Source organism: Cuculus canorus, chromosome 10, assembly GCF_017976375.1.
Source record: "Cuculus canorus isolate bCucCan1 chromosome 10, bCucCan1.pri, whole genome shotgun sequence".
Lineage (NCBI taxonomy): Eukaryota > Metazoa > Chordata > Aves > Cuculiformes > Cuculidae > Cuculus > Cuculus canorus.
The window spans coordinates 19,634,755-19,650,548 of record NC_071410.1 but is presented as its reverse complement, the minus strand read 5'-3'; the positions used below and the strand labels follow the sequence as shown (position 1 = coordinate 19,650,548).

At 47.0% G+C, this 15,794-nt stretch overlaps 2 protein-coding genes across 5 annotated transcripts; one reads left to right on the top strand and one right to left on the bottom strand.

Annotated features, from left to right (window-relative positions):
- The first annotated feature begins 1,044 nt into the window (after positions 1–1,044).
- LOC128853135 (uncharacterized) lies at positions 1,045–7,268 on the top strand. Its single transcript, XM_054075528.1, has 10 exons — positions 1,045–1,082; positions 1,364–1,459; positions 1,840–1,933; positions 2,529–2,652; positions 2,759–2,815; positions 3,591–3,737; positions 4,228–4,415; positions 4,589–4,733; positions 4,820–4,951; positions 5,819–7,268. The coding sequence occupies exons 4-10, from the start codon at positions 2,554–2,556 to the stop codon at positions 6,734–6,736; spliced, it is 1,686 nt and encodes a 561-aa protein (XP_053931503.1). The 5' UTR covers positions 1,045–1,082; positions 1,364–1,459; positions 1,840–1,933; positions 2,529–2,553; the 3' UTR covers positions 6,737–7,268.
- LOC128853141 (cysteine protease ATG4A-like) lies at positions 7,117–15,388 on the bottom strand. Of its 4 annotated transcripts, none has more exons than XM_054075544.1 (5): positions 15,065–15,388; positions 14,442–14,514; positions 9,010–9,094; positions 7,508–7,590; positions 7,117–7,249 (listed from the first exon to the last, which is right to left on the bottom strand). In XM_054075544.1, the coding sequence occupies exons 1-5, from the start codon at positions 15,066–15,068 to the stop codon at positions 7,171–7,173; spliced, it is 324 nt and encodes a 107-aa protein (XP_053931519.1). In that variant the 5' UTR covers positions 15,069–15,388; the 3' UTR covers positions 7,117–7,170. The 4 variants fall into 4 exon arrangements, with proteins under 4 accessions (XP_053931519.1, XP_053931521.1, XP_053931520.1 ...); XM_054075543.1 differs by having other exon boundaries at positions 7,141–7,279; XM_054075546.1 differs by lacking the exon at positions 9,010–9,094.
- Positions 15,389–15,794: the final 406 nt, after the last annotated feature.

Here is a 15,794-nt window from a genome sequence, read left to right as displayed (position 1 = left end):
TCCCTGCATCGTCACGAGTTAGGGTTTGGATCCCTGATTAACTTGAAAAAAGGAGGAAGAGAGTGGAGAACGCGAAACTTATTTAACTGTTTGAGAAGAAATTGAGTTGTTTTCTTCTAAACTGGGCCAAATTGTAACTTCCGAGCCACTGCGCAGATTGTGCCAACTGATTTTGAAAGAAGTATCAGCTCACTGCCTCTGTCCAACGTCAATCAGCTTCTGCCACACGAGCCTAGAAAGGATCTTGCCAAGTGTGATTTTCAGTTGTGTGCTAGTTTAGCTGATGTACAATGTATTTTGTGTCAGTGTTCAAGGGAAAAAGAAAGGCCTGAGTATTGACAGAGAAACTAGACATACTTGAATGAGCATTGCAGGGGCTGAAGTGACCTAGCCCACAAACTGTTTTGTAGTTGCCTTTGCTGAATGGTGACAATACTGTTCAGGGAGTGGTGCTGTTGATGGTTCAGAGAGTGCAAGCATGGAAGTTTCTCATTTTGATTTTGTCTGTTCTGCTTAGGAGGAGCAGTTAGAGGCGTTATTGTCCACAGCTGCCCGAACAGGTTCTTTAGAACTTCTGACTGAGTACATTAAACGTTGGACATCCGAAGGTAAGACTTGTCAAGTTGTTTTCTGATTTGTGTTTCTAGTTTGAAATTGGTGATTCACTTCTTTTTTTGTTCTCTTCTCTTACAGAGCAGCCAAGTTCTGCGGAAAATATACAGTTTGTCCGTGAAGTGCGCGTGGAACAGAGTGCTCCACGCCACAGATGAATTTAACCAACTGTGTGAGTAGTAGCAAAGTCATTCTGCAAATATAAAGTCATTCTTTGTTACTGAGCTTATTCAGTGAGGTATACCTGAATATCAGGATTCCTGATATTGCACGCGTGTACTTTGAAAGTCTGAAATTGCTCTAGAGGCTAATGATTTCATTTCTCTTCTTGAAAAGGTGTTCCGCTCTTTGATGGCTCCTTCGTTGACCAAAAGACTATCCAGTCTCTTTATGACTGCCAGTTCTATTTGTGCAACCTTAGCACCATTTAAACTGTTTGCCGAGAGAAGAACAAGACCTTTCTGAAGAAGGTTTGTCTAACAGAACTACTGAATCTGTTTTAGTAGGATTTGGAACGATGCATGGGTTGTATGTAATTGTGGAAAGAGAATTTGTTGGGGTTGCTTTTTGTTTTGGTGGTGATTGTAGTTTTTTCTTCAGGTTGGAGAGTGGTACAGAGTGAAAAATGCAAAGACAGAGATTGCTACTGTCTTATTTTTACTCTTTCTATTTAGTGCAATGAAGGCGGTTTTATAAAAGGAAAGGAATTGCATGACCAAAGTCATCTTGTGCCTTTTTTCCTGTTTTCCAGACCTGACAAATAAGCAGGTGCTAGCCGGCCACCAGTCGTTGTATGCACAAGTGGTCACCTGGTTCTGTCGCTGTGGTCTCCTTCCACAGGGTTTAGGTGAGAAATACTTGTTTATTTGGAAGGATTATAAATTCTATTGTCAGCCTTAATTGTCTTACAAATGCTCTCTTGACGTGTTTAAAAACCGTCCCCTTTGAGAAGAAGGTTTTGGTAGTGAACTTCAGCTTACGCTATATGTTCTGAATGCTGCATCGACTGTCAACTTGAAATGGCCCTTGAGACGAGCAGGAATTGAGTCTTGTGTCTCACATTTCTTGTAAGAAAGGCAGAAACAGGACTGGCTTCTTCGTGAGTTGGAGGCTTGCCCGTGCTTCTTGAGGCTTAGCTTGTAGGATCTTCTCTCCTTTTTAGTCAAAAAAATCAGTTTAAAATGTGCTGTCAACGCTTGTAACTTGCTTTTACTTTCTTGCCTGTAGATGCGGGTCAGCGTTCGTCTAGACCTTTTTACAATTACCCTCTGCTTCAGAGATGCTGCACAGCTCAGCGACAGAGGCTGACGCGTTTGTCCAGGTAAGCCTTTCCGTACAACTCTGGCACGCCTTCTGGACTGCAAGTCCAGAAGGAGAAGTGAACGGCTCTTCTCTCCCTCTCCACAGTTGTGTTTGCTATACTTAATGCATTTGCCAGGGATCCTCTTGGCTTCGGTGATGCACGTGTTGTGTTGAACACCGAGGTTACTTTCCTGTGTTAAGATGTTGACACACACTCTCTGCTTAGTGCCCCGTGGTGGTGGTGCTGCTGTCTTGTAGCACACTCAATTCACTGGCTAATCTGTGTCATGTATTACACTGAAAAAGATCCTGTGATAGGACAAGATCAGTCATCCCCAGTTCAGCAGAGCATGGCGTTCTCAGAATGCCAATGGTTTTGGACTCAGATGAAGGCGGTGTGCTTTTAGAGAAAGTCATCTCTGTTATTGGCTCGCAGTAGGTGGCAGTGATTGTTTTGGCCTGAAGCTCCTGCTCCGCAGTCCGTTTGTGTAATTCTGTAGGACCAGCAGCATTATACGTAGTCGGCACACCCGAAACGTGTTGCACTGAGAGGCTGGAATTAGTGTTTTCCCAATGTTTTACTCAGCCCAAATCCTTGCTCCCTTTTCTTTCAGAGGAAAATGGGATTTGGCTGGCCTGATGATTGACAGGATGGTTTCGGACTTGGGAGAGCGAGTGCAGAATCTGTGGTGCACAGACAAACAAAAAACTGGGAAATATCCCCCTCCCAGTTTACAGGTGAGTGCTGTGTTCCCTGAAACGCCACCCCTGCCCACAACCCCACCCAAACGCCAGAGATTGATGGAAGACAGGAGTTTTTAAGGAAGTTTGTGTTTCCTTTCAGGCCCTGCTGCAACTCTACCTGCTAGACGGCATTGAAGAAATCGACAAGCACAAAATTGTATCCTTTCTGGTGCTTTTTATTACCCTTCCAGTGTATGTACAAAAAGGGTCTTAAACGTTTCTCATCTCCATTGTTAAGAAGATGCTTTAATTTATGCTCCAGAGCAAAAGGATTTTCAGCAGTGGTTTAAGCTGGTGAAACAGAGAGTTGCCACCGTTGTTTGTTGCCTTCCCCGAGAGGGGAGCCTGGAGAGCGAGGGCTTTGAAAACGGTGTAGGCCAGAGCTGCCTTCTTAGAATGTGTCCCTAAATGCAGGGGTCGGAATGAGAAAGCGGCCCCGCCAGTGAGCGGTGTGCATCCTGGTTTAGAGCCAGTGTTAATCCTTCAGAGCTCAGTTGTATTGTAAGCACGTCATCGTTGACCTTGGTTTATCTGCTCTGGCAGTGAGGAAGGAAACCAACTGTAGAATTTGTTTGCTTTCAAAAACAAAGCGTTGGATGTTCAACTGATTTGCGTGTCCAGCTGGGAGCTCCCCCAACTAAACAGGGGGCCTGAGTTTCTGACGGCAGTATTTAAATATCGAAAGCTGACCTTTCCTGATGCCTTACAGAAATCAAAGGGTATTTCTTTCTGGTTATTTAATCAGAACGCAATTTTGTGCTTAGGACCTGGCTGTCTTCACCTGAGAACAGCTTCAAATGGCCAGACTAAGACAGCAGTATTTTCTGCTTCCTACCCCTTTTCTATTCTTATTTTGTCATGTTTTTCCGAACGTAATGGGTTACATTGTGGTGTTACAAATGTTTTAGCCTTAATTCGATGGTTGATATCAGACAATGTACTTGCTGCTGGATATCGGGTGGGCCGTGCCAGATAACAGGGAAAGACTACTGCACTCCTTCTGCGCAGCCTTTGCTATCCCGAAGGGGTTCGTTCAGCTCGTTCAAGGGTTTTGGCTGCTGGATCACAATGATTATGAAGTAAGTATGTTCCAGTTCAGTTAGTCGTACCTTCCAAGTACCAAGCTGTCATCTAGGAAATGACGTTAAAACATTGGTGCTTGGCTAGTAACAGGTGCTAAACCGTGAGAAGCTTCTTTGTAGTCCTGCAGCAATACATTACGGTTTGAAATGTTGTTTCAATTACTGGATGGGAAATAGATTAAAACAGAGAAGAAATCAACTGGAAGAATGCTTGACAGCTAAATTTTCAAAGCCATCTGCTTAGGTTGTTTTCAGCAGACCAGCCGAGCGCTTTCTCAAAACCAGGGTTTTAGGTACTTTCAAGCTAAACACTTGGATCATAGCCGCAAGATTTGAGGCAGAAGACTGCAAAAGTGGCTTTTCAACCTAATCCACGTTCTTTGTGATGCTGAAGGATATTCTTGCCTGTCAGAATGTTAATAGAATCTGTTTGTGCTGCCTGGGTGTGTGCATGGATCTATCTAAACCTGATCTCTACCTTCCACAGAATTCGCTGGTCCTGCTCTGTCACCCAGCTACAGCCAGAAGCGCGTCGTGGCTGCGTCAGAGGGCTATTCAGTCCCTCATGTGCCAAGGACAGCACAGGAGAGCCCTCACGTACATACGTATGACGAGGCCATTGATCACCAGCTCCAGAGAAGCGCAGCTTTACCTCTCTGTGTTCTTGTCCAACAGGTAAAGAAATATATCGCAGCATTTTGGCCTTCAAATATTGCAAACAGTGGAGAACCAGTAATACTAATTCCAATCCCCTCAATTTCCCTTGAACTTGGAATACAATAATTTTGTGGCCTCTTTCAGGTTCTACTCTGACTATTCTTTTCCATCTCAAACCCCATGAATTCCAGGTGCATGGCAGATGCGTGGAACCTGTTGCAGCAACGCTCCTCAGATGACAATAGAGAAGAGCTGCTGCTGCACATGTTTAAAACCTGTTTGGAGATGGGACTTGTGAAGGGCTTCCTGGAGCTGCCTTTCACAGACACTGAGCTCGTAAGTGTGGACAAGACAAACAAAACTCTTGGAAAAGCACAGGGGCAGAATCATAATAAGTTTGTGAACTGTGTTGCTTCTGTTAGGAGTGTTTGGAGGAGATTTTGGAGAGCAGTGATTTGATTAAGGACCACGAATTCTTTCCAGCCAACCATCCAAAACCAGTCAACAATACTGCAGCGGTGCGGGTGAATAAGTCAGCGAAGGTGACTCTTACGGTGAGTGTAAAAGTTCTGTCAAGTGCGCCAGGTTCTGTTAGGCGTTACTGACTGGTGTGATAGTCCTCAGGAAAAATCCTGCTTTGTTTTTTATACCGTTCTTTGAAATGCTAGGGGTCAGGTTCTACTCCTTCAGTTACAGCTTCAGTGTTACAGACCACTGATGACTCCGCTTGAAGTAGTTTCTTTGCATCTGCGGAAGAAATAGATACCTTTTCTGTCAGCCAATTTTAAAACTCAGTTGTTGAGATCTGTAGGTTGTGTATGCTTTGGATTGTCCTGTTGCTCCTTTCTGTGGAATGGAAAGTACGTTGCAGGTCATCTCTTGTATCTTGCACGCCGGTTTACTTCCCTAGCCAACCCACAGGGAAAGGGTGCAGGGTGGGTTGTTTGGTTTTTCTGACTTCCTTAGAAGAGGAGGAGGAGGATGTTTCTAAAACTGAGCCTGTTGAGATACAAACAGGTTAGCAAGCACTTGGGTTTCAACACCACCAGTCAATGGAAATGGCGTCAAGAAAGGAAAGAAGCATTGCTGGTAGCAGATAAATATCCAAAGAGAAATAAGAAAATATACTCCCCAGTTTTAAGAAGGAGGGATGTTTTTATGTATTAGATCAGTAACAGAGCAAGTTTAGTTTGCCTTTTGTTTGCCTTTTGTTTTCTTGACTGCACTTCTGCATCAGACTTCTCATTCTACTGCAAAGAAGAATTCAGCCCTTCTGTGCGCTGGAAGTCTTCTTAGCACGATTTGGTTAGATCGCTGTCCTCAAGGGGAGGCATAAAGGCTCACCTGAAAACCAGATGAGCATTTGAAAAGCAATGATGTGAAGTGCGAGAGGGAGGTCATCCTTCTGTCTGTTTTGGTAGGATTTCTGGAAGAAGCAAATGCTGAAAGTCTTACCCTTCCCGAGGGTGCCAAGTTGGTGTTCGCAGCTGCTGAAGAGGAAAACGCAGCAAGTCTTACCCTTCCTGAGGGTGGCAAATTGGTGCTCACAGCTGCTGAAGAAGAAAACGCAGCAAGTCTTCCCCTTCCCGAGGGTGGCAAATTGGTGCTCACAGCTGCTGAAGAAGAAAACGCAGCAAGTCTTACAATTCCCGAGGGTGGCAAGCTGGTACTCACAGCTGCTGAAGAAGAAAACGCAGCAAGTCTTACAATTCCCGCGGGTGGCAAGCTGGTGTTCAAAGCTGCTGAGGCTGCTGCCTGGGAGACTGCAAGGGAAGGGTGAGTTTACAAAACAGATTGATCTTTTGGTTCATACAGCTCGTCATCGTGGGCTTTCTGTGCTTGCAAATGATGACTTGGAGCTGGTATATGTTACAAACGCTTTGAGGAATACATTACAAAATCTGCGTCAGAAACAGACCTCACTGAAGGCAGCATTATCCCTTCTGCTACTTCCAAAGGGACTGGAGGACAACAGAGGTCGGCAAGACATCGACCTGCTCCTGCGAAACGAACGGCAGAGCCTCTCAGCAGAGCAGCAGGAAGATCAATATACAGGAACCCACTATTTACCGAAGAGTTTTTCGTTCGTGACAAAGAGGTGCATCGCCGTGACCAAGTCCTGCAGTACCTGTCAGCTAGAAGAGCCAAATTCCAGGCTGTGGATGAAAATCCGTTTGATGAAGAGGATGAGAATCCTTTCTTCTCCTGGCGCGAAGAAATTGAAAGGTCAGTGCAACAGTTGTAGATGCAAAATAGGGCATACTGCCATTTGTCAGCCACAAAAAGCAGACTGTGAGGATGGCTTTAAGGACTGTGAAGAATGTAACAATGCCAAATAGAACCTTTGGGAAGAGGCAATTCCTCTGTTTCCTGCTCTGTATGTGCCTGCCTGGCCCGTTGTGGTGGAAACTGGCCAGGAGGCTGATCTGAGTAGAGCAAGGTGAAATTTCAGCTGAATTTTTGTCATGAGCTTCACTGTCGTCAGTTTGGGAAACTGTTGTTTTGGAATCCACTAAGTGAAGAATTCCTGAGTATTGTTTTGCCCTGAACAGAAGGCACAGTGGCCTGCTTTCAGCTGAGTGTGCTATCTGTTACTTTCAGAACTGGAACTGTTCAGATGGGACGATAATTTGAGACGGAAGGTTTTGTTTTTGTGGAGAGGAATTGCAGTGCTTTTAGAAACTGCTTTGGCCTAACTCCTTCATGGAAGATGATTTCATTTGTATTCTATGGAGGTTAAAGTCTTGTGCACGAGTAACGTCTTTTGTTGCCTTCACCTAGGAGCTTCCAGCCATAGTAGAAGAAAACACCGAAGCCATGCTTCCGATCCAGGAATGAGTTTTCCACCAAAGCTGTCAAGACATTGGGTCTTTTGGGTACACCTGGAGACAAACTGGACCTTGGTTCCTTTTGAGTGAAAATTGTTCCTAAAATAAAGTGCCTTTTCCAATGCACTGTGCTGTGAGGATATAGAGTGTTAATTCACGCTGGGTTTCCTGGAGGAGCTCTTGGCCCACTGCGGGAAGGCCTTTACCTCCGCTGGAGCCTGAACTGAACTGCTGCTGGCTTGGTTAAAGGAGGGAGGGTAGAATGCATCTGTGACCACCTACCCTGAAGTGTGCCGAGCTCTCGCTCCGTTGTGCTTCCAACCTCGCTCTTGCACAGGGCCTTCCTGACAAAGTGTTTCCGGCACCTGACAAAGAAAATGAATGCTTTCCTCTGTACACCTTTATAGTGCCCAGAAGCTTTGTAGTGCCGTACCTCTGCTGTGGGGAGTAGCGAGCTACAATTGCCGAGAGGATGGTCATGAACTACGAAGCAGCTTCTGAGCGTAGAGTTTCCACACTACGGGTAATAACCATGGGAGGCAAAGGTGAAATAGAACGTGGTGAACTGTTTTCCTGGAGATCAGGCTGGCCCTGATCAAGAGCTGCGAGTGAGAGGAGACAGCATTCACTTGGTCTCTGTGTTGGCATTTATTGGTGAAGGTGATGCCTTTTCGGCGGCATCCAGCGGCAGGACGGTGAGCGCTGCGGTGGGGTGGCCGTCTGAGGCGGTGGGGCACTGCCCTGAGACGGGAAAAGCCTTGGAAAACCGCAGCGGGAGCGGGGCGGGCGGCGCTCGGCTCCTGACAGGCGGCAGCGGACGGTCCCGCGCGGGGCCTGACGGGAGGGGGCGCTCCCGGCGGGTCCCGCGGGGGATTTCAACCGTCCCTCGGGAGCACAGCGACCCGGAGCGCGGCACGTTAGTATAAAGGGGCAGTTTGAGCGGCAGGGCGAGCAGGAAGGGCTCAGGGAGAGAGAGGCTGGTGGCTGGTCAGACGGGGCCGTGGGCCATGGTGGCTACCAGGCAGAAGATCAAAACTGCCCCGGGTGCCGCAGCGAGCAGGAGAGATGTTGCCCCCCAGGCGGAGCCTCAGTGGGTCGGTGCAGCTCCGCAGAGCCTGGGCTGCAGGCAGTGCCCCCTCCCACAGCAGCTCACGCCTCTGGTAACGGCTCCACTGGTGGGAGCTGTGCTCGCGGGGGGAACTCCTTCGCGTGGTGGCAGAGCTGAGGGAGGAAGTAAATAGGTTACGGACGATCAGGGAACGTGAGAGGGAAATAGGTCGTTGCAGCAGCGCCCTCTCCCAAACTCAGCAGGCTGCTGGAGCCAGTGTGGCTAAGCAGCTCCCACCTACGGACTGCAAGGCTGGGGGAACAAGAGATGGGGAATGGCAGCAAGTCCCTGTCCGGCGCAGGAAACCTGCTCCCTCCACCCAGACAACAAACCCCCAAATCGCCCTCAAAAATAAATATGAAGCACTGCAGGTAGAACCTATCCCCAGGGAAGAAGAAGATGGCTCCCACAGCCTAGAAACATTCCCTAGGCTCCAGGCATCCTCAGAGGACCTTAAAAACATCCTCTGTTAATAAAAAGAGGAGAGTGATTGTCCTGGGGGATTCCCTTCTAAAAGGAGTGGAGGGACCCATCTGCAGACCAGACCCGCTCCACAGGGAGGTCTGCTGCTTACCGGGGGCGTCAGTGAAGGATGTCACTAGAAAACTTCCTTCCTTGGTGAAGGAAACGGATTATTACCCCCTGCTGGTATTTCAAATAGGCCATGATGACTTACAGCGCAGATCAGAAGAGACTTCAGGGCTCTAGGGAGAACGATGGAGGCCTCGGGAGCACAAGTGGTGTTTTGTTCCATCCCAACACTAAGGTATAAGGAACAGGAGGTCAAAAACAAACAGCTGTTTAATGCCTGGCTCCGAGCCTGGTGTGAGGAGAGAGGCTTTGGATTCTTTGATCATGGAGTGACCCACGCACCCACAGGCTTTCTTGCTAGGGATGGGACACGCTTGTCTCCAAGGGGGACTAAAGTACTTCCTAAAAATCTAGTTAGGCTTTTAAATAAAGCTTTAAACTAGATGTGAAGGGGGAGGAGGAGGAGACCAGGCTAGTTGGGAATGAGCCTGGTAGTGGGAGTCCAGCGACTGAGCTATGGTGTGCCGGGCTGGACCACCAGCGCACCACCACAGAGCAAGAGGGGGCGAGTACAGCTGGGGACCGCAAGAATGAAACTGGAACTGCGGAGTTAGTTATTCCAAGGACCAGTCCATTGGGAATGAACTCTATGCCCTTTATGCGGGCTGAAGGTTCGACAGCTCAGCTGAAGTGCATTTACACCAATGCAAGCAGCGTGGGCAATAAGAAGGAGGAGCTGGAAGCTGTTGTAGGGCAAAGTGACTATGATGTCGTTGCCATCACGGAAATGTGGTGGGATGACTCATATAACTGGAGTACAGCTATTGGCGGGGGGGGGGGTATAAACTCTTCAGGAGGGACAGGAAGGGTAGAGAAGGAGGTGGGGTAGCCCTCTATGTTAAGGAGTGCTTCGATACCCTTGAGCTGGATTACGGTAAGGAAGGGACTGAGTGCTTATGGGTTAAAATCAGAGGAGCCCACAAGAAGGCAGACATTGTGATGGGAGTCTGCTACAGACCACCCAGCCAAGAGGAAGCAGCTGACGAGCTCTTCTATAAACAGCTGGGGATGGTCTCTAGATCTCTACCTCTTGTCCTCGTGGGTGACTTCAATCTTCCGGATATCTGCTGGGAGTACAATACAGCAGAAAGGAAGCAGTCTAGGAGGTTCCTGGAGTGCGTGGAAGACAACTTCCTCACACAACTGGTTAGTGAACCAACAAGGGAGGGTGCCCTCCTTGACCTGCTGTTTGAGAATAGGGAAGGTCTTGTGGCAGATGTGACAGTTGGGGGACGCCTGGGACTAAGCGATCATGAGGTGATAGGGTTTTCAGTTCTAGGTGGGATAAAGAAGGGGATTAGCAAAACAGTCACGTTAAACTTCCAGAGGGCAGACTTTGGACTGTTCAGAAGGTTGGTTGGCAAAGTCCCACGGGAGACAATCCTTCAGGGCAAGGGAGCCCACAAGGGCTGGGTGCTCTTAAAAAACAAAATCCTAGCAGCTCAGGAGCAAGCCATTCCTATGTTCCAGAAAAGGAGCCGGGGGGGGGGGAAAAGCCAGCTTGGTTGAGCAGGGAGATTTTGGGATGCATCAAGAAGAAGAAGAAGAAGAAGAAGAAGGTCTATGAGCTTTGGAGGAAAGGGCAGGCATCTTGGGTGGACTACAGGGATGAAGTGAGATCGTGCGGGGAAAAAATCTGGAGGGCTGAGGCCCAACTAGAAATCAAATTGGCTAAGTCTGTGAAAGATAATAAAAAATCTTTCTACAAATACATCAACAAGAAAAGGAGGGCTAGGGAGAATATTCAGTCCCTATTGGATGCAGAAGGAATAACAGTGACAGGGGATAAGGACAAGGCTGAGGTACTTAATGCCTTCTTTGCCTCAGTCTTTAATAGCAAAGAAAGTTGTTCCTTCTGTGTACGAACCCAGGAGTTAAGAGGAGCAGAATGAGGCTCGCATGATCCAAGAGGAGGAGGTTAGAGACTTGCTTGCCCAGCTAGACACCCACAAGTCTACGGGGCCGGATGGGATCCACCCAAGAGTATTGAAGGAGCTGGCAGATGTCCTTTCCAAACCCCTTTCCATCATCTTCCAGCGGTCCTGGCTGACTGGGGAAGTTCCACTAGACTGGAGGCTGGCTGATGTTGTACCTATCTACAAGAAGCTTTGCAGGGAGGATCTGGGGAACTACAGGCCTGTCAGTCTGACCTCAGTGCCGGGGAAAGTCATGGAACGGGTAACCTTGAGTGCTAATCATGAAGCACATGCAAGAGAACCTGGTGATCAGGCCCAGTCAACATGGGTTTACAAAAGGCAGATCTTGCCAAACTAACCTGATCGCCTTCTATGACAAAGTGACTCGACTACTGGATGGGGGGAAAGGCTGCGGATGTAGTCTTCTTGGACTTCAGTAAAGCCTTTGAGACAGTTTCTCACAGCACTCTGCTTCAGAAAGTGTCTGCCTCTGGCCTGGATGGGCGCACACTCTCCTGGGTTGAAAACTGGTTGGATGAGCGGGCCCAGGGAGTGGTGCTCAATGGAGTTAACTCCAGATGGAGGCCAGTCACAAGTGGGGTTCCTCAGGGCTCGGTATTGGGTCCAGCCCAGTTCAATGTCTTTATCAATGACCTGGATGAAGGCATTGAGTGCACCCTCAGCAAGTTTGCGGATGACACTAAGCTGTGTGGAAGCGTGGATCTGCTGGAGGGTAGGGAGGCTCTTCAAAAGGATCTGAACAGTCTGGACCGCTGGGCTGAGACCAATGGCATGAGGTTTAACAAGGCCAAATGCCGGGTCCTGCACTTGGGGCACAACAACCCTATGCAGTGCTACAAACTAGGAGAAGTCTGGCTAGAAAGCTGCCTGGGGGAGGAGGACCTGGGGGTGTTGGTTGACAGCGACTGAACATGAGCCAGCAGTGTGCCCAGGTGGCCAAGAAGGCCAATGGCATCTTGGCTTGTATCAGAAACAGTATGACCAGCAGGTCCAGGGAGGCTATTCTGCTCCTGTACTCGGCACTGGTGAGACCGCACCTTGCGTACTGTGTTCAGTTCTGGGCCCCTCACCACAAGAAGGATGCTGAGGCTCGGGAGCGTGTCCAGAGAAGAGCAACGAAGCTGGTGAGGGGGCTGGAGAACAAGTCTTACGAGGAGCGGCTGAGAGAGCTGGAGTTGTTTAGCCTGGAGAAGAGGAGGCTGAGGGGTGACCTTATTACTCTCTACAACTACCTGAAAGGAGGTTGTGGAGAGGAGGGAGCTGGCCTCTTCTCCCAAGTGACTGAGGACAGGACAAGGGGGAATGGCCTGAAGCTCCGCCAGGAGAGGTTCAGTCTGGATATCAGAAAACAAATCTTCACAGAAAGAGTCATCGGGCTCTGCAACAGGCTGCCCAGGGAGGTGGCCGAGTCACCTTCCCTGGAGGTGTTTAAGGAACGGGTGGATGAAGTGCTTAGGGACATGGTTTAAGGGAGTGTTAGGAATGGTTGGACTTGATGATCCCGTCGGTCCTTTCCAACCTGGTGATTCTATGATTCTATGAAACTGCAGTTCATGCCCGTTACGCTGCCGTGACAAAACAACCACAGTAGGAACTGTCGGAGAGTAAAAACAAACTTTATAATGGATTGAAAGACCTTTGCCTTTAGTCATTCTGAGCTGTGCTTCCTACGGCTGCTGGAGAGATTCTCTGCCCAAGAAATAAAACCACACCGGCTGTGCTGATAAACCTGTAGAATGAAGGCCCTTTTACCAAAACAGGCTTCAGAAGGCAGCAAGCCGAAAAACAACAATTAAGTCATTTGCACATACCTATATATTAAGTTTTAAGATAACCTGGCTTATATTTAGTTCACACAAACAAATTAAGAAAACGTAGCAGCGTACAACCTATGAAAAGCTTAAGAAATGTATCAGATGCACAGATAAAGTGCTGTAACAGAGAAATCTTTTTTGAAATAAATAAGGTACAGATAAACCACCTTGGGTTCATGTCAGCTCCGAAAAGAAAAGTCAGCCTAAGTTTTAGTGATCTGAATTTTAGGATCAAGGTGGAATATAACTCTTAACAGCGGTTGAGATCTGCACTGACTATTTGAGTCTCCTGTTCCTCTGAGGTTTCCCAGTAACAGGAAGGCTATTGCAAATGTAGACATTAGACAGTTCCTTTGACAGAAACGTTTTTGTAATGAAGTCTGGTTGCTCAAAAGCATGTTAAAATAGTTAACAAGGAAACAGTTTTCTTCCGATCCGGTTTATCTTTTATACAAGACAAGACAGGTTTTTCCTACGATGCAGCCCACAGGAGGGAAGAGACGTAAGTATCCTCCTTAACTGAAGAGTGTTTTGCTTTAAAAACTAAACTATTGCTTTACATGAGAGCAAGAAAAATCCATTTGGTGTTATCCCTTCCTCCAAGCACACAGCTCAGTGATATACTTGTTTTTGTGTTCATCACAAAAGTCCATTTGTCTTCTGGTAAGACACACATTAAGAAGAGCTTCCCTTTCCAGGTCATCTTAGAAGATCTTTTGCTGCCTTTCCATCTCGGGAAGCTCTTTGAGCGCAGGAACTGTCACTGTTGGAGTTTTGGATGCTACTAGGCTTTTGTGCTCTACACAAAAGCTCAGGCACTTTGGGGCTAACATGGCTGTTTGATTTAAGTCGATGCAGTAATATTAGCAATATGTTCAATACTCAGAGGGGTGACCACAGTTTCCTTCACACACTCAGGATTTCAAATTCTTCTTCCACTTCAAATAGTGAATTCAGTGGAACTATATCTGTGCGCTTGTGGACAGCAGACTCGGGCTGTTAAAAGCTAGATCAACTTAAAGGTTTTCGGCACTCAAAAATTAGGAGGGAGTCATTGCAGCACACAGGTTTTAGTTCCCTTGTCTGAAATCCAAAACTCTGGGGAAGGGAGCTTAAGCTGCGCGAGCAAAGTCAGCTGTCTGAAACAAGCCAGGAAGAACTTGTAAGTGTAAAGAGCTGGAACCCAGGGCACAGCTGTCCCAGGGCTGCAAAGAACTGCAGTTGAGCACCGTCTAGCCTCCACTTAAGACTTGGCACCTTCACCTATCCCTCCAAAATGGAGCAGAGTCAACTCAAAATTTTGAGTGTGGCTCCTCGATCAGGAGAAGCTGCCCGTGTTTTCTACAGCTGCCTTCAGGCAGAACTGCAGCTCAGACAGTGAGAAACTGCAGTTCAGTTCCCTCCTTGGCCTGGATGGCTTCACTCCTGAATACTATCAGCACACTGATCTGGACGGTGGCACTCCTGACCTGTCAAAGCCGTGCCTCTCTATGGAAAGGAATACCCATCTCCAGCTCTTACTGCTTGGATGGCATAGCAGGAGAGACCTTCCTGCAGCTCTTCCTCAGGCTCGTGGTACATTAAAATTTAGAACTCACCCAACCCCAACTCAGTACCTGCCCAACACATGGCCTATATATTCCCAGTTCCGAGAGAGAAGGATAACAGCCTGTAAATCCCTGCTGCATCTTGGGCCACACCTCGGTCTCTGAACTTAGCTGCCCCAGGGGAGTACATTCTGAATGAGACAGAGTGATTTGACTTACTTGAGTACTTGAGCAACTGTATTTGGTCCAAACCATTCTCCAATTGATTTTCCTTCGCCAACACCCATCTGTGCTGTTCTCATGAGGGAAAACACACACACACAGAAAAAAGACCACAGAGAGTCTGGTCACAACATATTTGTTAAATAGCATAACCTACTAATACTCTGTCGTACGTCCTAGAGCAATTGCAAACTGTATGGAGCAACAACACTTATTTTCTCAGTCTATGCTCTTTTCAGATCTTAATGATGGCTACATAAAAGTCTCTAAACGCTAATAAGAAACACAAAAAGTTTCTAAACTGTAATAAGAAACACAACTATAAGTGTCCTTTATTACAAATTACAGCAATAAGCTCTGTGACTGCTTAAATTAACACCATCAACTCTGGCACCCAAGGCTTACATACTTTATCAAGAGCTACACTCTGCCTACAGATTTATTTAGATCTCAGCTTCATAATTATTCTACTTTTTGCCCATTTGCATGCATTATAAGTAATAGACATACACTGTCTTCATAATTATAATTTTAAAATTTTAGATTAACATATTTCAAGTTAGAAAGTTCCAACACGGTAGGAGTTTCAGCGGGGGAAGACAGTTGAAGTGCGTTCTTACCCATTTGGTGGATGGAATAACAGCAATCTTTTCTATCTAGAAAGCACCGTAAGATTCTGTGGTATTCTTCTGGTTGTTTTTATGTTTTTCCCATTGCCAATCTTACCGGGAAAAAAAAGTCATAGAGATTAAAAAATAATAGTGTTTCCATCGTCCTTATCAAATTTCTAGATAGCAGAAATCTGCACAACAAACTGTTAAGAGACTGATGTACAATTCATCTCTACATTTTGTTTAGAGTTCCTAGAAGTCACAGCCTGTCCTTTATGAGCAAGCAGTCCTTTAGCATCACAGGTTAGACTGTGAAATCTGGGGAAATCCAATAAAAATGTCAGCTGCAAATATATTCCAAGCGACCACTGCAGAGAACTGACAGCTACTGCTGTATGTGAGCCTTCAAGACTGTTTCAAACTATACGCTCCGTTTAGATTTTGTTAGATTTGTAAGCGTACATCAGGTAATAAGACCCATAAAGCAAAGTCCAAACACCATGCTGGCCCCCTCTCACAGCAAAATCTGAAACACAGCTTTGCCACGTGTGTTCCTGCTTCTACTGTAAGGTAGTTACTGCCCATCCACTGACAAAGGAAAGCACACATGGCGTTGACAGTATGAAGTAACTACCTACTACAAGTTCGTATTCCAGTTTTTCTCAGGTAATTTGTTTGCCTACTCCTTCAGTTAAATCTTTGCACCTCTGTTCTGTGGATTCAGTTACTCTATTGGACA